At 29.4% G+C, this 24,353-nt stretch overlaps 1 protein-coding gene across 2 annotated transcripts; it reads left to right on the plus strand.

The window, feature by feature from the left end:
* Positions 1 to 418: 418 nt before the first annotated feature.
* Positions 419 to 20,653, plus strand: LOC107451147 (uncharacterized). 2 transcript variants are annotated; one of them, XM_087166361.1, is made up of 4 exons: positions 419 to 558; positions 5,273 to 10,869; positions 16,354 to 16,463; positions 20,112 to 20,653. In XM_087166361.1, the coding sequence occupies exons 1-4, from the start codon at positions 549 to 551 to the stop codon at positions 20,194 to 20,196; spliced, it is 5,802 nt and encodes a 1,933-aa protein (XP_087022487.1). In that variant the 5' UTR covers positions 419 to 548; the 3' UTR covers positions 20,197 to 20,653. The 2 variants fall into 2 exon arrangements, with proteins under 2 accessions (XP_087022487.1, XP_087022488.1); XM_087166362.1 differs by lacking the exon at positions 419 to 558 and adding an exon at positions 990 to 1,125.
* Positions 20,654 to 24,353: the final 3,700 nt, after the last annotated feature.

The raw sequence follows: 24,353 nt of genomic DNA on the forward strand, positions 1-24,353 counted from the left end.
TGAATAACTTTTGATCTAATGATTCGATCTTCACGCTCTAAGACTCAATCTTAATGGTTAGAAGGGGTGATTTCAAATATGCTTATTAATTAGTGCAGACGAAATTTTAAGTAGCAAAATCAGACACAAAAAGTATTTTTTCTTAATAAACCTTCCTTTATTTTTTTGGTTTTCTGACCCCCAAAATATAGGAGATAGCCTCAATCTGGAAAATATGGTCCCATTAGTTTGATCAGGAAAGCTGTCCAAAATTTGGAGCTCTCAATGTTAATTTTACTTTTTGCGTATTATGCGACCCACAAAAAGAACAGTGACAACGCTCAGTTACGCGCAACATCACATTTGTTGAGCTTACTAATCTCCTGGCCAACGTTAGATAACAGTGTCAAAAGAAATTGATTACAACTGTAACTGTCTTGTTTTCCTTGAATTGATTTTGTACCCGTAACCATAGCTATTGTTTGCTTTTGCTTATTTGATTGTAAATATGTTTTTTTTTATACGAGTCGTCTAAAACTTTATAAAGATTTGATTAAATATTTTTAAAAATGCCTAGAGGTAGGTGCTTGCGTTTTTTTTATTCTCCAACTGGCAGAAAATGTTTAATAGTAAACTTTTCCATCGCTTTTTTTTCTTACAGTGTAAGAAATTTAACAGAAAAATTTTAATTCAGTTCACCTGAACTTTTTTAGTTAAAAAGTAAAGACAAATGCTCTAAAACTTAATTTATTATCAAGAATTGATATAAAATGAAAAAAATTTACGTTATGTTATTTTCTACTGTGATATTTTTTTTAAAATGGAAGCTTTTATTCCCCAAAAAAACTTCGTATCAACTTATGTTGACACTTTATTTCATCTAAATCAAAATTTAAGTCATTTCTATAAATATTATTATTTATCGGTAATTGTTGTAAGCCATAAATTATCCACGTGTTGTGATTTAATGAATTATTATAAATAAAAACAAACTCCCATTAATCTGGGCTAAACTACGGTCATGCGCAGATATCTGCGTTACTGTTACCGCAAAATTTTTCTGTGGGGTTAAACATATTTATTATTAATATTTGTGTAAAACTATCATTTTATCTTTGCTTTTAAAAGCTCATTTACTTTACTAAGGTAAAACTTTTGAGTACTGTGGTTTTGTTATATTTACATAGTAAATGTTTTTATGCTTTAAGTTCGTCGATTTCTAGAGCCTAATTAAGGGACTAAATTTTTTTATTTAAGATTAGTAATTGATTAATAAAACCCAATTTTGCATAATTCTGGAAATTTAGAATAAAACCTAAATTAATGTATAAGCTTTATATTTGAGCAGTTGCATCTATTAGAGTAAAGTTGTATTGATTTTCATTTTCACAAGGCATGAATGTTTTCTTGTAATTGATATTTAAGCCTACATGCAAGTAGCTCCAGAAATGTTCACATTTTAATTTATCTAGAAAATCCTCTTAATAAAATAAGATAATATAGTCTAATTAATAATTCAGTAAAAGTTATTTGATTAGGGACAAATACTGTAGGAATGGTTATAACAAAAAATGCATGATTTAAATGAACTGTAGAAAATCAAGCCTTTTTACAGTAAAGGTGTAAAATATAAATCTGATACATTTATGTGGAGTACTGATGCAAAGAATTTAATCTACTTACAATTATTGTTGTTACAGGAATTTGAAAGATAAAGGGGTATTTTTATTTTTTTCTGCTTAAAGCTGGTCCCAACTCCTAATTTAAAATATTAATCCTTTTTATATTTATATGTAAGGTAAATATTTTATGACTAGGGAAAGAAAATAAAAATACAGTTAGCAATTGATTTATCAATAAATGGATAAAGAATTAAAATTTTATATCTTTTTCTTTTTTAAAGTTCCAAGTCTAGAGATATGTTCCAAAACTAAAGACATGCCTTCTTTTTCATATGTATTTGTGCCTATATATATGTATATATGCTGATTTGATCACTTAAAATAACACTAAGGAAAGGATATAGCTTTTATATATGATAATTTTATGATGTATTTCTTTTATGTTAAAAAAGAAAAAAAAATTTAAATTCTGTAAATAACTTTACACAGTTATAAAATTATTCTAAAGTATTTTTTTAGATTAAAAACAAATATGAAAAAAAAAACTATATTCTCATAAAATAATATAAAATAAGAATAGAAGTTTTAATTGCTATAATGAAAGTTTTTGTTACAATTCATTTCTTGCTAAAAACACAAGTATGCTGCAACAGATTTTGGGATTGAAAGTTCAAAGTTTTATTGTGACAGCAACTGTTTTGTCCAATAATGAAGTTATTTTATTAGAGATTCAATTTCATTGAAAGTTCAAATTTTTATTGTGACAGGAACTCTTTTGTTGTGAAGTTATTTTATTAGAAAATCAATTTTATTGAAAGTTCAAATTTTTATTGTGACAGCAACTGTTTTGCCCGATAGTGAAGTTATTTTATTAGAAAATCAATTTCATTGAAAATGCAAGTTTTTATTGTGACAGCAACTGTTTTGTCCGTTAGTGAAGTTATTTTATTAGAAAATCAATGTCATTGAAAGTTCGAATTTTGATTGTGGCTGTTACTGTCCTGTCCATTAATGAAGTTATTTTATTAGAAAATAAATTTTATTGGCTTATAAGCCATTATAATTTATTTAGCTCAAATGTTTGGTCACTTGAGCTAGCTAAATGAGTGATACTTAATCAGCAGAGAGATCAGTGCGGGTATGTGTCATTGAAAGCTTCTCTCTTTGATAAATGGGAAATTTTTAGTTTTAACAAACTAGCTGTGGCGAGCAGTTAAGTTAGAAAAGTTTTTTTTTTTTTCAATTCAATTATTGTTAGATTTTATTTTATAATTCCTAGTAGTCATAGCTGTCAAATCTACTAGATTTTCCTGTAGACTACTGGATTTTGCCAGTAAGTAAATGGATTTTCTATAAAATTTGTTTTTATACACTGGAAGGCTCTGCTATATTCTGAAACAAAAAACCTTGTAGTTTGATAGCTGAGAATACACATAATACCTACATTTAGTCAGGCTAAACAGAGGTCAATCCAGGTGGGTATTAAGGCCATTCTGTGGCCCTTTCACAAAATGTTTATTTCTAAAAATGTTCCTCTTTATAAGTAAAGTTGAAAACTGACAGAGCATAGGTGTACGACTATTTATCTAGAAGGTGTAGTGGATCGTTAATATTTACCTTTAATTTTAAATACAAGTTATGGTAGAGAAGTCTAGCAAATATTTAAATCGGATTTCTAAAGCTAAAATTGCTGGACTTAGAGATGAGTTCTATGAGCTGAAATTTAACCTTGCTGAAGATGCTATTACATTTCTGGTTTGTTACAAATTCACTCGAAGAATATAATAGAGTAGTATAAGTTTTATATCAGTAAGATCGTAATAGAAATTTTTGGAATTTTTTTATATAGTGGACTAAATTTACTACCAAATCTATAGTATGTTCAACGAGAACTGATAGTGGAAGTAAACATAAGGGTTGCTATTTGATCGGCAACAGTTTCTTCGCTGAATCGGCAATTTCGTTTGAATCGACAGAGCTTTCATTTTTACAGAAAAACGAAAATGATATTCGGTTTTTGATACCCTAAAGTTAGATAAGAAAGCGCAAAATTAAAATATTTACATGTAAATACGTTTCTAATTGTTTCAGTAAACACATAATTTTATTTTGAGAATAGTTTTATTGTATTTTTTAAGTTAAAATTAAATTACTTTTATTATATTTTGCTTAAATATCTATGCTAAACAACTTTTATAATTTCATCGTAAAAGTCGTATAGAATTGAAAGAATATGTTTAAAAAAATACTCTTTATTTTCATAATTATAATTTTTTTTTTATTTATTAAAAGTTGATTAATATTTAAAATAGTTTTATATTTCATCGATTGATTTAAAAATATATTTGAAGGAACTGCATTTGTATTAAACTGTTATCGTTATTTTTCTAAGGGAAGTATGTGTGAAGCCTAATTTTTTTAACACGGAATAAAATGTCGTTCTTTTAAAGTTTGGTAAATTAGAATCATCGTCCACAGCTTTGAGAACTTTGTTGAATTTCGTTACGACGGAAAAAATCATGAACTTTCCTTCTTACAGCTTTTTTGTCGTATTCGTCAATGTCATCCAAAAGAGTTTTACGAGATTTAGTCTTCTTCGGTGATCCCTTTTATATTCTTTAATAATTCTGAAAACTGAAGCTGTGCTAACTCCCGATGCAGAAGCCGCATGGTCAGCCACATCAATGATTGGAACATCTGGTTTTGAATGCACTTCTGTTTTATAAATGTTCAATATTATTTCTGTCTCAGCTTTACTTATGTAAGATTTCTTCTTCCGTTTTTTAGGAGGACTTAAATCTATCAGCTTGACTGATAGGCACTATTTGTCATTAATCCAGCGCCAAGCAGACAATGATATTGCGCCAAATAGCACGCCGCTTTGTTTTATTATCCTCTTTTTGAAAAGGAGATGTTTTCCCCTTTACCATGACGATTTTTGCTGCATATTATGCAAAAGAGTGAATTTCACAGTGTTCTATTCAACGTTTTCACAATTTATTCAACCACAATCCATTTTGGCGTACCGTCGGTCCGTAACGTATGATAGTGCGAATCATTTAACATGTTTGATGAAATACTTGAGAGTCCGTATGTGCGTCCACTGAACTGGGTTCGGTGAGTTCATTGCACCCTCATGTGCAACTCTGCGGCATTTTGCAAGATATTCTCAATTTCAGGCTTCATTTTCTACTTTCTAAAATCAAACCAAAAAATCTTTCAATCTTTTTATGTTGACTAATATAATCAAAAGAATAGTCTTTGAAATAAGTTATTTTGCATTTTGTTAATGTGTATAGTGCTTTTAAAAATGTTTTTTGAGTGCTTAAAAGGTGCCTATTTTTTGTTGAAAGATTTGGCTATGCACCCTGATCAAGAAAAGAGTTCTTTGGCAGAAGCTAGTTGATTTATCATGATTATGTTAGATCTTTGAAAATTATTTTGCATTTTGTTAATGTATATAGTGCTTAAAAATATTTTTTGAGTGCTCAAAAAGTACTTTAAAGGTGCTTATTTTTTGTTGAGAGATTTATCTATGCACCCTGTAGCCTGTTAATTGAGCCTATATCATTTTAAATGCAATTATTTAATATGTATTTTTTTATTTATCTATGACAAATCTGTTTTGTACCCTAAATTACAATTTTTATTATAAATATATATATTTTTAGGTCCATCTGATTCATCCTCCCAAATTAAGACTAAAGTTAAGAAGACTGGTACCCCTAAAGTTGGACGAAAAGGCAAAGCAACAGAGTCTCCTAAAAAAGCAGCTGTAAAAAGGCTTGTTGTAAAGTCTCCTGTAAAAAAGCTTGTAAAAGCTCTTTCTACCCGAAAAAATTTAAACAGTTCTGCAAAATCTGAAAAAAATAATTTGTTGAAGCTTAAAAAAGAAAATGCTTCAAAAAAAGTAAAGAAAAAGGATACTACAAAGGAGAAGCCCAAAGTTAAAAATGATGCAAGTGAAGTGAAAAATTTAACAAAATCTGTAAAAAAGCAAGACAAAACTATTAAACAAGAGAAAAAGACAAATAGTGAGAAAAATAATTCAAAAAAGCTTGAGGCTAATCAAGTTGTCAAACGGGGAAGGAAACGAAAAATAGATGAGACCAAGTCTATTAACTCATCTGAAAAAAGTATACTCAACACTGCTGTAAAAGAGAAAGAGATGAACAAAAAAATTAAAGTTGGGAGTGAGCAAAGTGAGAATTTGCACAGTGAAAAAGAGGAACTTAATTCTTCAAAATCTAGTGGTACTAGTAAATTGATCGTTGAACAAAGTCAAAAGTCTGGCAAAAGAGTTACACGCACGTTACAGAAAAGGGACACTAGTAAATATGAGGACCAACAGTTTTCAACTGAACTTTCAAAACAGAAAGCACAAAAGGATACCGGTGATAAACCTGGTATGCGTAAAACTAGGTTAACTCGAGAAAAGGATAAAGCTAGTGAGGAAATTTTAGCTGAATTAGCTGCAATTAAGGCTGGTACAACTGCAAAATCAATTGAAAATCTAAATGAGAATAAAAGTATAGAAGAATTTTCAAATAAAAGTGGTTCCGAAAAAAATATTGTAACCCGTAAAACTCGACAAACGTTAAACAAAGGTGAAGAAAACATTACTGTTGTACCACAGGAGACAAAAATGATTGAAACAAAATCAACAGAAAAAAAATCTGCTATAAAGGTACCCGTGATAAGAGAATTTGAAAAAAATTCCGCTGAAAAGCAGGGTGAGTCTAACATTCGTAATAACAGGTCTCTTAGGAGTACCTTGAGGAACTTAAAAGAATCTGATAATGAAAATAGTACTGATAATATATCAGTTTCTGCAGAAAACACCACTGTTGTGCAAGGAGAAACAAAATTAAATGAAACTAAATCGGAAGAACAATCTGTTGCAAAAGTATCTGTAATAAAAGAGGCTGAAAAAATATTTACTGAACAGAAACCCACTGAACCCAGTGTACGGAAAATCAGATCCCTGAGACTTTTAAAAGCATCTGAAAATGAAGATAGTTCAGATAGTGCATCGGCATCTGAGTTTTCTGAAAACGATTCTTCGTCTAACTTAGAAATTAAACGAGAGTCACGGAAAAGAAAACAGTTATTAAAACCAGTTGAATCAATTTTATTAAAAAGTACAAATGATGGAAAGGTTGCGAAAAATGAAACTGTTGAAGTTGAAATGCATGCAACCATTCAAGCACCTAATAGTTATTATAATGAATCTTCTAAGAATATCAGTGGTTGTAAAACCAGATCAACTGCTAAGCAAATCACGAACGAAGCCTGTAACTCAGAAAATGAAAAATTTATAGATAAGGTCTCTTCAAGTCAAGACGTGAGCTCTAACATTTCTGTTGATTTATCTGAAAGAAATGAATCTACTGCAGAAAATGTTGAAAACAACAATACTAATTCTGCTAGCTTGGTCCAAGCGGAATTAAAAGACTTTTCAGATTCTGATAGACTTAGTCATGACCAAATCTCAAGTGATAATTGTCAGGGGGTATTACGTGAAATTAGTTCTGATCAAGCAGATGCTCATATTCTAGAAATATCTGAACCTTCTGATGCTATCAAGATTGAAACTGGTGTAAAAGATACTAAAGAACTGTCAAGTGTGTTGTGTGAAAAACTAGAAACCGATGCATTGGAAATAATTCCAGCTGAAATTATCCTAAATGATACTTCAGAGATGAACACCACAAAAACATCAACTGAAACACAGAGCACTATTTCCTCATGTGAAACAGAAAAAAGCTCTAAATTAGAGAAATGTAATACAGATGGTGATACATTAGTGAATGATTCTTTAGACACACCAACTGAAATGCCGCATGCAAATGCTGTTATTCCAGATGTAGCTGAAAGTGACTTAAAATTGGAGAATTCTTCAAAAATTCAATGTGAAACCACTGTTACACTAAGTGATGGAAAAGTTAACTTAAATCCAAACAATTATGCTCTCATATCTTTTGAGCATATGAATAATACATCAGAGAAAGACACTTCAGAAACTTGTACTGCAATGCAGTGTGAAACTGCTGTAAGTAATACAGAAAGCAGTTTGGATGAAAGTAAAAATACATCTGTGAATTTTAATCCGGAGCAATTAAAATCTTCAGAAAATATTGCGTACAAAGAGAGTAAGTTATCTGTAGAAATAAAGCCGTTGGAGTGTGACAATGGTTTTTCCAAAAATATTGCACAAAATTCTAGTCTAAGAAGTAAGGATACATCTTCAGAACATGTGATAAGAAACTATGTCAACATTACACTTACGATAGATCGGGGTTACAGTTCTGATGAAGCAATTCATGGTGTTAAAACCACGGATAGTCTTCAAGAAAATTCTGAGAGCGATTGTTTATTGCTTGATTGTTCTACTTCCCGTGTAGAGAAAATTTCTCTTGGTGAATCAAACCACGAAGCAAAATCCCCTGTAAGTAAAATTGAAGAAAACCATTCAGAGATAATTTCATCCCCGAGTAAAAACTCTCCTGACAGAGATGATCAAAAAGAGTGTTCTGAAACAGAAAGGGATACTGATATTCAGAAAGAACAGGAAAGTAATTGTACTTTAAAAAAAGATTTACTTTCCCAGCAGGAAAAGGTTCCTCCTTCAAAAACATTTCAAGCAGAATGTACAGATATGATTGATAATATTTCTATTCAGAAGCCAACACTTTGCAGAGAGGAAACAAATTTTAGTTCTGAAAACTTGGCAGAAAATTCTGAAACTTTAAAAGTGGTTGAAATTAATAAAGAGCATTATTTGAAATTGTCCCCTGACGATGATGAAAAGGAAAACCTAAGTAACACTATCTCTGGAAGCGAAGACTCGGGTGAATTAAAATCAAAAAATATTCAAGAAATTAAAAGATCGGAAATGGAATATTCTACAGCTACTTCAAAAGTTTCAGGTGATGATGTTGGTAACATTAGTTCACCTAAATTTGATTCCCAAAATGCAGAAAATGTAGTGAAAGAAAAATGTGTTGATTTTCAAACATTTTCAAAGGAAACTGATGTTGAAATGGAAGCATGTTTTTCAGCTTCTTATGTTGAGAAGAGTGTACAAAAAATTTTTACTGAAGAAACTCCACCAGAAGTTTTAAGTGAAAATAGTAATTTGGTTACTGACTCCACCTATCAGGATTCCCTTGATGACAATTTAACTCCTACCTCAAGCTCTGAAATTGTGAAAGTAAATTTAGTTGAAGACATCACTTTGAATCAACCTTGTGAGAAAGAAATTCAAAATGTCTCTTTTGCTAGTCTTGAAAGTTCAGAAAATGAAGCTGAAATTGAAAGAAAACTTGTGGAGGAATCCGAAACTGACTCGTCAAATATTGTAAAAGATGACACAAACCTATCCGTAAAAGATGATACCCTTCCTAGTTTTCTTGATCCTACAAGTGATAATTTAATTTCTGATGCTGCATATGAAACAAGTGCTGATATAAGCCTTGATACCAAAGAACAAATTGAACAACAAACTGATTGTGAAGTTCAAAGCTTAGAAAACACAAACATTTCTTTAGAAACGGAATCATCTCAATTAGAATATTCCCAAAATAATGAAAGTGATGCTGATGAAATTAAAAATGATAGTAATGCAGCTGAAGAAAATGACCTGACATCACAGCCTAATGATAATGAATCAACAATTCAATTATTAGATGTTAGTTTAGACAAAACAAGTGATTATGAATCGAACAATATGAAGGGAGAAACGTCACCTGGAAGCTTAGATACTTGTGAAGTAGGTTCAAAAAGTGACGAAACTTCAAAAGAGAAATTGAATGTAACTTCTTTTTCTTGTATATCTAACAAAAATGATGATGAAAGTCGAGACAAAAATGTTAGTCTTCAAACCAACAATTTTGAGAAATTGAATGAAACGGCAGACTCCTCCATTAAGACTACCAGCGTTCATGATGGCAAAAAAGATTCTTTTACAAAAGAAATTAATTCGACAGAAATAATTCAAACAGTAAATATATCTTTCGTGCCACCAAACCAAAAAGAAGACTCTATTGATGATTTTTCAGACAATGATAAAGAAAAAATTGAATCTGGAACAAAATCTCAGAATTGCACTGGTTTCGACCAGAATACAATAAAATGCAGCTTGGTGGATGAGAATAATTCTTTATTTGATGAAAATGAAGAAAGAGTTGAAAAGGATATATTAAAGGAATCGCATAACTCTTTAGAAACTTCTAGAAATAATCTTAATGTCATCCCTATAACAGTAGAAACATCTACAGATGTGAACTTTCAGCTTTCTCGTGATAATGATTCTACATCAGCTGCAGTATTAATTGAAAAAGAAAATGTTTCAATTGCAGCATTTGCAGGTAGTGATGATAAAAATGAAAAAGCAAGGTCTGTAATCGAACACTTCGGAAGTATTGGAAATCTTAATGTCATCCCTATACCCATAGAAACATCTACAGATGTGGACTTTCAGCTTTCTTGTGATAATGATTCTACATCTGCAGTATTAATTGAGAAAGAAAATGTTTCAATTGGAGCATTTGCGGGTAGTGATGATAAAAATAAGAAAGAAAGTTCTGTAATCGAAGCTTTAATAGATACTGGTGATAAAAATCGAAAAATACTCGATGAAGTTTCAGGAGAATTTGTTGATATTGATTCCCTTTCAAATATTGTATGTTCCTCTAATGAAAGAATCAGCAGACCTGTGGAACTACTCTCTAGCAAAGAACCAATTTCCAACGAAGATTCAACAAATCATAAAAGTGTGAAAAGGAAACATGATGATTCTGATGGTGATATTGTTACATTAATGACTAAAAGTGTCAAGTTAGGTATTGAAAGTGATAAACCTAAAACTGGAGAGACTGATATTGGTGTAGTTGCTCTAAAATCAGAGCAATCTCAATTGATTTCAAGTAACCCCAGAGTAGAACATACTAATGAACTTAGTAACTGTATTATGGTTGATCAAAGTAACAGAAATATTGCTGAATATAGTACTGTTCATAAAAATGCTAGTCCTAAAAATGTTTTAAGTGAAAAAGAAATAACTCTTAACTCAGAATGTGAGCAGAAAATAGAAACTGAACTGTCACATAACAAAAGCAACCTAGGAACAAATGAATCTACCTCTGACAGTTCTGTTTCCCAGTCTGAAAAAAATGTACCAATTGAAATTAGTGTTGCTAATCTTTCAGATTGTAGCAAGCCCGGTTCAAGTAAATCAACCGGCAAGAGGAAAGCTGCTGAGAGTGAGGTAAACTTTTAATTTTATATTTTAGTATAATAAAGTATGTATAATCTTTTCCTATTTAGGATAAGGTGGGATCTTATGGAGACCTCGTCTAGCTAGGAATAAGTCTCTTGTTCTACTGGATTTATGCCTTTATATCATTCTTAAACGATTTATATTAAAACAAAAATAAATTTAAAAAATCTGCATATGAATTCCAATCGTGTTCTTTGTCTCTCTATGTTAAGAAATCGTAAGGGCTGCTGTTTTGGGTGTTCAAATTTTGGCCCATTTTGTTTTAGCTGTGCAAAAACTATAGATTTTAGAAATTTTAAATTGCTAAGCTATGTGCACAGTGCATAAAAAAATAGACCACCTTGAATAACTTTTGATCTGATGACCGGATCTCACGCTCTAGCACACAATCTTAATGGTTTGAGGGGTGACCTCTAATTTGCTACTTTATTAGTGCAAGTGATATTTTCAGTTATGAATTCATAATCAAAAATATACATTCCCTGAATACCTTAGCTTACCTTTTTTAAACAGATTTGAATTTCTGACCCCCAAAATATATTGGTTAGCTGACGGTCCTAATAGTTTGCTCAGGATAGTGATCCAAAGTTTCAACCCATTTAATGTTAATTTTACTTTTTGTGTATTTTGCCATATCTCAAGAAGTTTTTAAGCGAGTTAAAAAAAAAATTTACCTAATTATTGAATTTGTTTGTCCAAATATGCAGAAAGTAATTTATAATAAAAATTTATTTTATTTAACAATAGTCTAAAAAATTTTGGTTTGTAAAGTATACAATTTTTTACATCATTTAAAATATGTAATTTTACATGGACAAAATACAAGATTTGAATGAACCTTGTCCAAGTTAGTAATTTGAACTGAAGTCTGGTGAATGATTCCTGAGAAATCGAATTTTAAAACTTAATTTCTCAGAAGCTATTTAACTGATTTCGCTCACATTTTGTATTTTGCCATGTGAAATTAAAGATCTTAGAATGATGTAAAAAATTGTATACTTTACAATTCAAAAATTTTTTGATTATTAAATAAAATAATAAATATTTTACTAAAATTTGATTTTTGCATGGAATTATCTTTGGACACAGAAATTGTATAATTGTGTGTAAAATTTTTTCAATTAGCTTAAAAAGTTCTTGAGATATGGCAGAATATGCAAAAAGTAAAATTAACATAAAGGGGTACAAACTTTGGATCACTCTCTTATATCACATATTGTAACTAACTATATTTTGCTGGTCAAAAATCCGAATCTGTTGAAAAATAGTATGCTGATTCAGAAAAAAATTCGTTTTGTGTCTGTTTTCTTTCACTTAAATATTGTCAGATCTAATTAATTAGCATATTTGAGGTCACCTCCAACCATTTAGATTGAGTCCCAGAATGTGAAGATCTTTGGATCAAAAGTCATGGGATTCTATTATTGGATTAAAAATTAATTAGGGTGATCTTTTGGCGCACTGTACATGGATTATGATGGAATACGAAGATTTAACATTCGAGAATAATTTTTAGATGTTAAACTTGTTGAAAAAAATATCATACTGGCCGTTCTACAGGCTGCAGAAAGGCAACTACATAGTTGAAATTTTGTATGATGAAATTCATTTGTTTATAAACTTAACACCAGTGTTGGAAAAAAACCTGAGTTTTTTGGTTTAAATCATTATTTTTTTTAAATGTGAAATAATATTTTCTGCCTCAAATTGAAACTAACTAAACCATTCAAAACTACATCAGAATATTTCATTTAGTAATTTTTTTTTTCAATAAACAATTCTAAAATATCCTTTTCATATTCCTTAAATATGATAACATAATTTTAAAAAAAGAACTAAATACTCAAATTGTACATTTTATTTCCGTGTATGCAAAAGTGATTTTCCCCTTGCTTGTCTGTAATATACTGTATTTCAGCATAATTTAATTACTGTCATTATTTTACTGTGTACTTCATAACATTAATTTATAACATTTAATTAAATTTTATATAAATATTTGTTTCTTTTTTTAATCATGTGTATCAATACAAATATTAATCTGAAATATTTAAAGCAATATTTCAAAGCAAACAATTTTATGTTAATAATATTTAGATATATGAAAATAATGGAGGGTTGAAAAAGAACAAAAATGTCAAATAGATTTCACATAAAACGGTGAAAGTAAGTTTTAGTACTAATGGTTTAATAAAAAAACGAACTACTTTTTTTAATTTGTTTAAACCTAGAGCTGCTTTAAAAGAAGACCTCAGATGCATAGACGCTGCACTCGTCTATGGATTGTCATTTTTACTTTCTTTGAACCTTTACAAATAAAAGCTGTGAACCTGAATGTCAGAACTGAGACTGATTCAAACTTCGTAACATATGCATAGGGAAGTGTTTGTCCATCCAAATCTTGGGTCTTCTTATGTTTTTGTGAGAAACGACAGAGTGAAGAAGCCTATTCGGCTCCCGTAAAATGGACCATACAAAGTCGTTAAACCTTCAGAAAAGACTTTTTGTCATGGAAGAATTTTTGTTGTTCAGTGGTTTTTTTTTAATGGCGGGCACTTGGGGATTGTCCCATTGGTCACAGAAATGCCAGAACTGCTACTCTCTTCTCGTTACCCAGTGGGCACCTGTGGCTAAGCCACGGTGGTGGAGCAGCGTCGCCCATGTCAGACAGCCACAAACCCGTTTATAGGGCGGATCACATTCACACAATTGTTGTTCATTGTCAACAGACTGATACCAGCTTTCATTCTCAAAGACATTGCGTAATCACCAACTGTGGCAACCCCAACTATAGTTTGTCTACGGTAAAAACTCGCCCCATCACAAAATCTGAGACCGTCTGCTGCTATGGCAACGAGAATAACGCATTTCAGGTAGGGTAGCTACTCTTCACTCTAGGGCTAACACAAAAGATCGAAGAAAAAAACTTCCTTTCATTTGCCAACCCGAGCCCAAAACCTGTCCTAAAGAGTGACCCTACACCCCTACTTGGAATCGTTATACCTAGTTACCATAGTCACCGCCATGGGTCCAGGTGAATAGCTTGAGGAGTTCTTACTTTAGACAAACTCTATACCACATATCATTCAATGAGCAGATACTTTGGAAACAATTACAAGATTTGGTCGGAGTGTTCGTTTTAATCCTGAATGCTTGTATTATCTGCTGAAGGCAGAGTACTTGCGGGGGTTAAGCCTTGCTCCAGTCTTTCAAAAATAGGTTCAACTTTCACTTGTCAAGACATAAAAATTCTCTCTGAACAGCTCACAAAACAGTTATATAGTCAATATCTTAAGCTGGTTGGTGATACGTCGAATGTTGTTTTGTATTTCTTTATTAATTGAATGTAATTTTATATTTGGTCGTTATGTAAACATTAAATTATTTCTTTTAAATCCAAATTAGTGCTGATCATTTATTTTTATTATTTAGTCAACGCCATAAAAATTAATGCTAAAATTAACACTATCAGGGTTTGTAGTGGGGGGGGGGCAAATTTTTAACAATTGGCCGTTTTATCCGACTTTAAATGTGGTTTTAGCCATGTCAAAACCCTTTTTAACATAGTTTTTGATAATTGTCAAAAACCCAAAAATTTTGTATATAAGATATTAGCTACTATAAATATGATGAAATTGTAAATAAATACATCCAAAATTTATATGTAGGGTTCGCACCAGCAATGAAAATTTAGTGGTCCAATAGAACCATCTAAGTATTCATGTAGTGGCACAAAAAATTAATATGGTAAACAAACTAGAAAAATCAAACTTTACAATTTCATAGCTCTTGTTATGGTACGCATCAAAAATTATTTATTGCCGTTTATAACACTCTAAAACTAATCAGGTTCATTAGTCCATAATAATTGAAGATTGGTAATTATTAAAATTAAGTGTGAAATAATATTAGTAAATAGATTTAGCATAAAGATTACAATGCTGAGACCAAATAAATGAAGAAAACACAGAATTAACAAAATATTATTCTAAAAATTAACTGTCAAAATATTTAAAATAAAGTCAATTCTAAAAGAGCAAAAAATGTTATTTTATTAATGAGCAATTTTACTGCCAGTACATGAATTAGAAACAGCACAACATATAAATTTTTAATTTAGACGTTTAAATTTAAAAAAATTTCAACAGACACTTTATTTTATTCCATTTAAGTACCACGTGTTTGAATTCTATTCCATGCATTGAATAATTAAATTAGCACAACAAATATTTCTTAAATGCATGAAATTGATGCAAAAACTATTTTTTGTTACTATTTTGTAAATTGCGAAATTTCAAGATTGCAAATTTGTCATCTTGAATTGTAGGCATTTGTTGAACATTTGGCGACAATTGTTGCCCTACTGGCATGAACAATAATTTTAAGTCATTAGTTAATTCTGTTCATTATACATTTCAACACTATACCCCTTTTTGTTTTTGACAAACACTGCTCCAAATTTCAGAGTAAAAAATCATAATCTATTATAACAAATAATTCTGAATAAAAATGTTTAAAATTGTAATGTATCCAATCTGTTAATTCGTTTAATTACTGTAAACAGAAATGGAAAAAGAGTAATCTTAAGCGCTTAATCATCATTATGTATAAAATCGATTTTCATTTACTCCATTTCCATTTACTATGGGTTTACTACTACTAATGTTCAGCTCCGTAGCCTTGTAATTTTGAATCCAATCCAGAAGACAAGGGAACTCCTGGATGGAGTATTGGGAGAAATTTGCCTTCATGGAGGACTTTTTGATGGAGCTAACCCGCATTTGCGTTCCATGGAGAGGAAGACCACTAGAACCTCCCACGGTTAGCCTGACTGCAAGGGGACTCTAACCCATGGTCCTTCTACCACTGAGGATATTTCACGTCGGCGCAAGCCGGATGCGGAATTCGTATAGTCTGGGATTCGAACCCAGTTTGCCGCATTGAAAGACGAACGCTCTATCCCCTGGGCCATCGCGGCTCAAGTATGATGTTAAAATTTATTAGAAATAAGGGAAAAAAGTAACCAAAAATAAAACCTATAATGCTTAAATAAGTGCTAAAAAATATTTAAAACTTATTGCCTTATGTTGTTTTCTTTTTTACAATGAACGGAAAAGCACGGAGACTTTTTTTCTCCTCCACAGAAAAACCTTAGCATTTTTCCATTGTAAAAGATAGAGTATTCGCTGCAAGTTCAATTGAAATCTAGTGTGAAAGGTACAGCGAAAAGCCTACCTTATTGTTATATCATATTTCAAGACTCAAAATTTAATTCAGGTGGACGACATTTGTTAGTTCCAAATTTTATACTGTCTTTGAAGCATTAAACCAACCTTTTTTTTTTTTTAAATTCTCAAAAATAACTGGGTTCTTGGTAAATTAAAGCAAACAAAAAACTATTTGTTTATATGTATCGTCAAAGTTATTATAAATGATTGAATTCCTTCAAATACATTTTTTTTTTAATTCTAGGATTCAAATGAACTAAAGAGGGTTAAAGCTAACACTCCTCCTGTCCGAGAATATTTGGACCAATTTGTTCCTTTTCTTTTAGAAGGATTGCTAAAAATAGCCTACAACAGGTAAATGTTTACCTTTACAAAACAATAAATTGATTTTATCCTTACTAACTCAGTAATAAATAATAAAAAATTTTAATTCTTAATTATAATAGGCCATAATTATTACTAAATTTATATTTATCCAATATGTGATGAAAATATTCTTACATGAGAGCTTTGTTGTACGAAAAAAAATTACAGCAAATAATACTTGAAACATTTTTACCTAATTTTAGGCTAGGCTTAATTTTTGTTATTTTTACTTGTATAAATATAAATCCACTCTGATAAGTTGTTTCAATTATATACTATTATCTTTCTGATATGATTTTTTATTATTTTTACTGAATTCAGCAATTTTTGAAGAGGAAACAGTTTTAGCTTTTCACGCTAAAACTATTATAGTGTGGTGAAAATTTATTTGTATATTAAGAATATATCATTATATTATCTATTTAAATATTTTTTTATTGATCATAAGTCTAAGTGACCATTCCCAGTAAATATGATTTATATGTCTGATGGTTGTTGAAAGAAATCTGATTAGTAAGTTTTTTACACATGAATATATTTCACCATTTAAGCTCTCGTTCTCTCTCAGTGTCGATCAGATATGCATGAACCATTTGCAAAAAAAAACTAAACTTGATTATTTTTGTTTGAATTTATTCAAATAGTCATCCAAGGTAATCTTATCTTTCCTCTGAGTATTAAATAGAATTCACACTAAATTATTGGTAATTTGGTAGTGCTCTCTTCGATTTTGAATATCCAAAAGATAGATCAACATTAATTAACCTGAATCAATTTGCATGAAACATAAACTCACAAAAAAAAATCATCTAAATATTTTTTATGCATTTTTAGGTTTTTCTTCAGTTTTGATCAACCAGAAATTGACCATTCTGCATTATTGTTTTCTATATTTTGCTTGAAGTTTATTAGTAATTTAATCGCGTAGTATTAAAAAAAATTAGAATATCTAATCATAAAATTAATCCCAATTTACAAAAAAGACAAAGAAGAAATAAATTAGCAATTAAAACATTAAATCGAAATGGAAAACCGCCTGGAGCAGCTAAGCCCGAATTTGCTTTATTTTAATTTACATATTCAATCAAACATTTAAACCAGGAAAAAGCAATAAAATGGAAGAAATGTGTGTTTGTAAGACAGCACTTCTTCAGGGGACACACTGCTTACACACTCACAGGAGCCTTTCTGTTGTCAGTGGAAAAACCAAAACTGACAGTGCCCAACAGTGTCTTACAAACACACATTTCTTTTATTTTAATACTTTTTATTACTTTCCTACTTTAAATGTTTGATTGAATAAAAAATTCGGGTATTTTCCTATCAGGAGTGAAAATCTTGTGCGAATCTACTTTCTACTTTTTGTAAATTTCTTTGATGGAAAATCTGGAATGAAAATTATTTGAATCTCCTTAAGATATGCCACAGGAATTGACGCATTTTCAAGGAATTGTTATTTTTTAGCTTTTTTTTTTTTTTACCTTTTTCTTTGATAAGGTTTTATTATTATATTTAATAATTTATTTCTCTATTTTTGTGATGAATAAATTACAACAGAGAACAAATATTTTTGCATTGCTGATTTAATAACTGAAATCAGTTTCTCACTGCAAGTTACAGTTTTCACGAAAATCAGTAATATAATCTTAATCAGGATTTTTTAAAGTTCACTGGAATTAATACTAAGTATCCCTAGTTATCTAAGTTAACACTTCTACATCGTAAAAAAATTATAATACCTTTTAATTTATGATACAATACATTATCATATATGTTTTGTCTTTTGTGTATATGCGTGTACGTAAACCTATCGATTCTTCATAAGCTTGTACATTAAAAAACAACTTAAACTAACAATATCATTTTGAAAAATTGGTGGCTTTCTAAACAAAACTAATTTCAGATTTGAAATCTTCACACCTGAATTTGGTTAGATAAAGTACTTGCATGAATGCAACAAAAAATTTGTTGCCTAGTGTTATTTATTGATTCATGCGTACTGATACTTATTGATTAATGATTACTTATCTCTTTTATGTATATTGCCACTTGCGTAAAATCTCTTTTTCTATATTAACCACTGTTCTACGTTTTTAGGCTTTGACTTAGCTTAATTAAAATTTTAAATAGTTTTAGAAAATTTTATTTTATTCAATAGTACTATGAATTCGCAGAATTTTAGGAAGTTTTCATCGCTGTAGAACTGTCAGTAAAAAAAAAAAATCTGTCTTTATTAACATTCAAAATTTTGCATGTTATTTGTATTCTGACAAAAACAATAGGTGCAAATTCATCTTTAGCTTTTATGAACACTATTAGTTAATATACTTTATTTTCTTTAATTTAACCCACTGGCGGTTCTGCACTTAAAAAGTTGTATTTTAACCGGTAGTCTTTTCTGCATAGGGAAACCGGTTTTGCCATGTTATTAGGTAGGGTAATAGTGTATTGGCAGTGTTTTCATTACAGAAAAAAAATGAGAGAGAATTTCTCACCCTTTCTCAAAAATAGGGTGAGATCTCAAAATGTTAAGTGAGATTTCTAAATATTAAAAAAAACGCAAATAGACTTGGAAAAAAATATTTCGTTAATTATAATACATTTTTAACATCTTCTAATTTTTAAAGCATTGAATATTTTTGCTGCGTAATTTTTAAAGCATTGAACTGCGCCGGAATCTGCTAAAATCGCGATTCTTAATCAAACGATTTTAATATCAATCATCGATTTTCGTATTTAACTGATTTAAAACTTATGTGTTGCTATTTTTTACGCGATTTAAAAATCGTATTAGCAATTCCCATTCACTCAATTTAAAAACCCAATATCGCGATTTGTATTCTCGCGAGTTTAAAATCCAACTTTGCGATTCGTATTCATGCATTTTTAAATCCAATATTACGATTCGTTATTCATTGCGATTCGTATTCACGTGATCTAAAAATTATGAATCGCGATTTTTATTTACGCGATTTAAAAACTCAATATCGCAATTTATATTTTCGTGTTTATAAAATCCAACAACGCGATTCACGTGATTTTAAAATCCGAAATCGCGATTCATATTCACGCGATTTTAAAATCCAAAATCGTGTTTGTATTTTCGTGTTTTTAAAACCCAACAGAGCGATTCATATTCACGGGATATTAAAATTCAAAATCGCGATTCATATTCACGGGATTTTAAAATCCAATCTCGCGATTTTAAAATCCGAAATCGCGATTCATATTCACGCGATTTTAAAACCCAATATCGCGATTCTTGAAAGAAGTAGAAATAAGTTTTTACTTGAATTAGTTACTGTGAAGATGTGATACGTTTTTCATTAGTAAGTCATTTAATAGTCGCGCCTTCCTATAATTGCTTAATTTTCTTTCATATAGCAGTGGTCAAAATTTTAAAATTATATTTAAGAAAAATTTTGCATTAACTGTCTGAATGCTTCTGCCTCTTTAAATATTAAATAAAAATCTCCCAGCATAGTTAAAAGTTGCTTTTATGTATCTCAGTATCATATAGAACACCCCCCCCCCTCCTCCCAGTGAACAGCATTGTAATAGTTAAAGTTCAGCTTTTTTTTATTTTTGTCCACTTTCATGCCTGGTTTATGAACTAAAATTCTTTTTGTGTTGCAGGCCGGAAGATCCAATTCAATATTTAGCTGAATGGATGATTTTCAACAAAGATGAAGCTTATAAACGTATAAAAGTGGCCAGATAGTTTATTCCTAAGTTGTTATCATTTGACCTTTTATTTAATTTCATTTTTATACACTTTCATTCATTAATTTATCATCTAGTAAACAAAAAAAAAATTATGTAGAATCTCCTCCCGTTGTAACTCCAATGTATCATAACTTCTGAAGCTGGTATATTGTGGTAGAATTTAGATATAAATACGGAATGAATGTATGTTTATAGTTTAGGAAGTGACTCAAATGTATAATACATTTTTAAACTAAATATATATTTGCAGTTTTTTTATTTTTTTTTGACATATAATTTATGAATGTTATTTCGTACATTGTTTTAGTCCAGTGTATTTTACCAAATCATTTTAATGGCTCTGCATCTCATAATTTAATGAAAGAGCTATTGTTCGACTGTTTATTTAAATTATCTGTATTTGTAATGACTTTTTGTGTATTAAAATTTCTTCTAATATCATCCAGACTGTTCATAGTCAGTGTATTAAACATTTGTTTCAATACACTCGTAAGAACCCACCATATTAAAACGTTATTTTGATAATAATCAAATTGACCAGATACTATATTGTGTATATACGTTTCTCCGAGAGTTGGACTTATTGCAATGCTTCTTCAAATATACACTTATCAAAGGGGTGGCCTCTGAAAAGCAAATAAGTGTATAAGCTAGGGGTGGTTGTTATAGGCAAAACACTAGTAGATTATGCTAAGTATCTGAAATTAACCTATGCAGCTTTTAGGACAAAAACGATTAAATTTAAACTTTTAAAATTGTACAAACCTGAAACTAAAAAGTTTTTCTAAGTATTTAAAAATTGGATCTATAAAATATTTATGTAATTATCTAAATCTGATTTTCAAAATTTTAAAAATATATAACTAAAAAAAATTTTAAGTATCTAATTATTGATCTATAAAATATTTAGGTTCAATGTTCTATGATATTGTTTGTAATTTAGCTTTCAGTTGTCATTCTGTGTTATGTTTAGTATGTTTGCAAAGAAATAGAGTAATTTTAAATGAATAAAATTATAATATAATTGAAAGATTGAATTTGACTGTTTTGAAAATGTTTGTGTACACTTTTTAAAGTTATAAAATTGTCCTTGAACTTAGTCAAACAATTGTACTTGTTATACTTTCAGTTGGAAATTTTTTTTGCTTTTTACCCTTTATTCTTCACTAATGATTCAATAGTGATAATGAGTGAGTCTTCAATAATGATTACAGACGTACATTTTTTGATAATAGAAAATTATAAATTTCAAATAATCATGTTGCATTGGAAAGTTTTTAAATGTAACTAATGTTGCCAAATGATTTTGCACTGAAACATATTGTGTGCACATACCTTTATTTTTGATATCGAAAATTATGACTTTTTTGCTTTGATAAGAAATTTTTAACCTTGATTGACATTAACCTCTTTTAAACCTCTTTTAGAATAGTGGTGAACAGTACTGTTGTACTTGCTTACATGTACTAAACATCTGTTTTACAGTCTTATCAGATTCTAAGGCTGTTAGTACCGTTTGGAATCAAGCACCTGGATAAATCTTATTTGGTGGCAATGTTCCTATCCATGTCAGTATTCTATTTATACAAATAAGTATGTCTCTAGTATGCTTTTATACTGTGTACTTTCATATACTAGAACCACCCCTGCATGTGCAAGGTCTGCTTAGATTTGATTAGAATAAGGGTGAGATGAGAAAAAAGATGTGTTGTTTACTTTTCAGTTAACTGTTCTTTTTGCTTCAGTCTATATCTGAACTTATCACCCCTTCTCAGAATAGAATCTATCCCGAGTGCTTGATTTTACTTATGAAAAGTATTTATCTATATAAATATATTTTAGTGAATTGCTTTTGAGGATAAGTAAACGATTCTAAGGAAATTTTATTGTAAGGTGGATACCTTACAAGTCCCCCACTCTAACTGTAGGACCTGTATTTCTACTTTAAAAGAAAGAAAAAAAAGCACCAACATCAAACAAAATATCCAAAAATCTAATTCTTGTTTGTTAGTTCTGAAAAATGTAGCTAAAGATTTGAACTTTTAACTAAAATTTAGATAAGTAATGATTTGTTTATATTTATTAACTATGTTACTTTGTGATCCAACTTATGAATATTACTTACCCGATTTTGTCCTTAAAGGGCCCTTCCTCTTCCGACCAAACTCTTCAAAGGGTGGGGGTAATTTAAATATGTTAATCCTCTTTATTTAATTTTTCACAAATAAACTGATGATGAATATTTACTCCATTTGGCAGTATTTTTGATACATGCGAAATGAAAGGTCCCCCAACCAACCACAATTTGAGATATAAAGTGTATGACATTTTAGATTCTCTATTAGTTTTTCTTTAAAGAAATATGCCAATACAATTCTGCAATTAATAGTTTTCGATAGGTAGTTAAATAGTATACAGTTGTCTGTTTTTAAATTTTTGAAAAGCATCTTTGTTTTTATACAATTAGCGCTAAAAGAATATTTTTACCGTCATCCTTACCGCTTTTTATCAATTTAAATAGTTCTGTTTGCATTTTATTTTTTTTAAAAATAACTTTTGTTTTTAGTTGATGGGACTTTTTTTCCTTGTTAATTAAATAAAACTAAAAAATTATTGTTGCATTTTATTTGTGGTAATAATTTTTCCTACAAGTAATTTTTCATAGAATCAATATGAAACTCATATCACTCCTATGTACTCATGCTAGTTATCGGGACGGTTCACTAAAATAACTGAAGTTCATTATGAAGCAATTTAGAGAAAATATATTAAATTTAATTAAAATTGTTTTCTTATAATTTTATGAGCATATCTCATTTTCCGTTTGAATTTTACTTTTGATAAGACATGTATCTGATCAGTATATAATCTCTATTATGCTAGATTATTTTGTCATTTTCATATTAATCTGTAGCTCTTAATTCTGTAAGTAGAAAAAAAATGAAATTTTATTTATTTTGTTTACTTTGGCTTTTTCTAATATTCATTTTATTTTTGATTTTTTTTTCTTTTTTTTTTCAAAATTTTATTATGTAAAGAACTTTTGATTTCTGCAATTTTAATACAATTTTTTTTTTAAATTTAGTAAAACTGCTTTATTACCAGAATGCATGTTACGCATAAGAACATTTATTAATGCATAATCCTACAATTCATAAGAACTAGGTGTAGTTCACACTTATCAACCTTTAAATATATTTGTTTACTATTTAATGGTGTCTATTCTTAATGACTTTTTATTATTGAGACTTATACTTAAAATAACATGATAAAAATGTAAACAAAAGTTGTTATATTTTTTCTTTAAAAGAATTGTGTTTTAGTAAAGCAAGTTTTATTGCATCAGGGAAAAGGTATTCATTTGAGTACAGGTTAACTTACTATAAAATGAAGCAAGTTTTTTTTTTTTTTTTTTTTTTTTTTTTTTTTTTTTTTTTTTTTTTGAGTAAAAAACATTTCTGTGCGTAACTAGTTATGAATAACTAAGACCTTTTATAAGCAGTAAAATTTGTATCTTGTTTATTAATTTTTTTCCATTACACATATTTTATTTAAAAAATAGAATTTAAAATAAAAAAAATTTAAATAGATTTCGTTAAATTTTGTTACAATATTTTATTTTACAAAACATTAATTTTGGTTTTTAATTATGTTGTAGTAAATTTTTAATGTTATGAATAAAATACTACTGTAAAATAATTCCAATACAGTAATACTGCAGCTTGTTAGTTATTACATTAATGGCATCAGAGCCTGATTTATCATGAGGCCTGAGCTACTCTTAAATGTTCCAAATACTTTTTTGCGTGTTTTTTATAGAGAATCTGAATAATTTTGAATAATTTTAAAAGCGTTTTGAAAATAAACAACATGTACATTTGGTTTAGTGTAATGACAAGTGAGGTGCAGTTCTGTGTCTCCAAATTTCTAAATCAGGCTCTGAATGGCATTTAAGTAGTGTTAAATAAGATATTTAATTTTTTTTTAAATATTTTTTATAAAAATGTGAAAATGGAAAAAAAATCACTAGCTAAACTAACAATTGGAATTTGTGCTTGTTGAAAGTTTTGCCATTATTAACCTGTTATTGTTTTCTGAAGGAATGGAAAGCCATTTATTACATATAAATATTGTAAATAATTCTAGCATTAA

Source organism: Parasteatoda tepidariorum, chromosome 6, assembly GCF_982258835.1.
Source record: "Parasteatoda tepidariorum strain Cologne lab strain chromosome 6, Ptep-v5.0, whole genome shotgun sequence".
Classification (NCBI taxonomy): Eukaryota; Metazoa; Arthropoda; class Arachnida; order Araneae; family Theridiidae; genus Parasteatoda; species Parasteatoda tepidariorum.

Coding starts and splice junctions, on each gene's coding strand:
- LOC107451147 (XM_087166361.1), top strand. Junction 10,870..16,353: donor GGAAAGCTGCTGAGAGTGAG/GTAAACTTTTAA, acceptor TTTTAATTCTAG/GATTCAAATGAACTAAAGAG. Junction 16,464..20,111: donor CTAAAAATAGCCTACAACAG/GTAAATGTTTAC, acceptor TTTGTGTTGCAG/GCCGGAAGATCCAATTCAAT.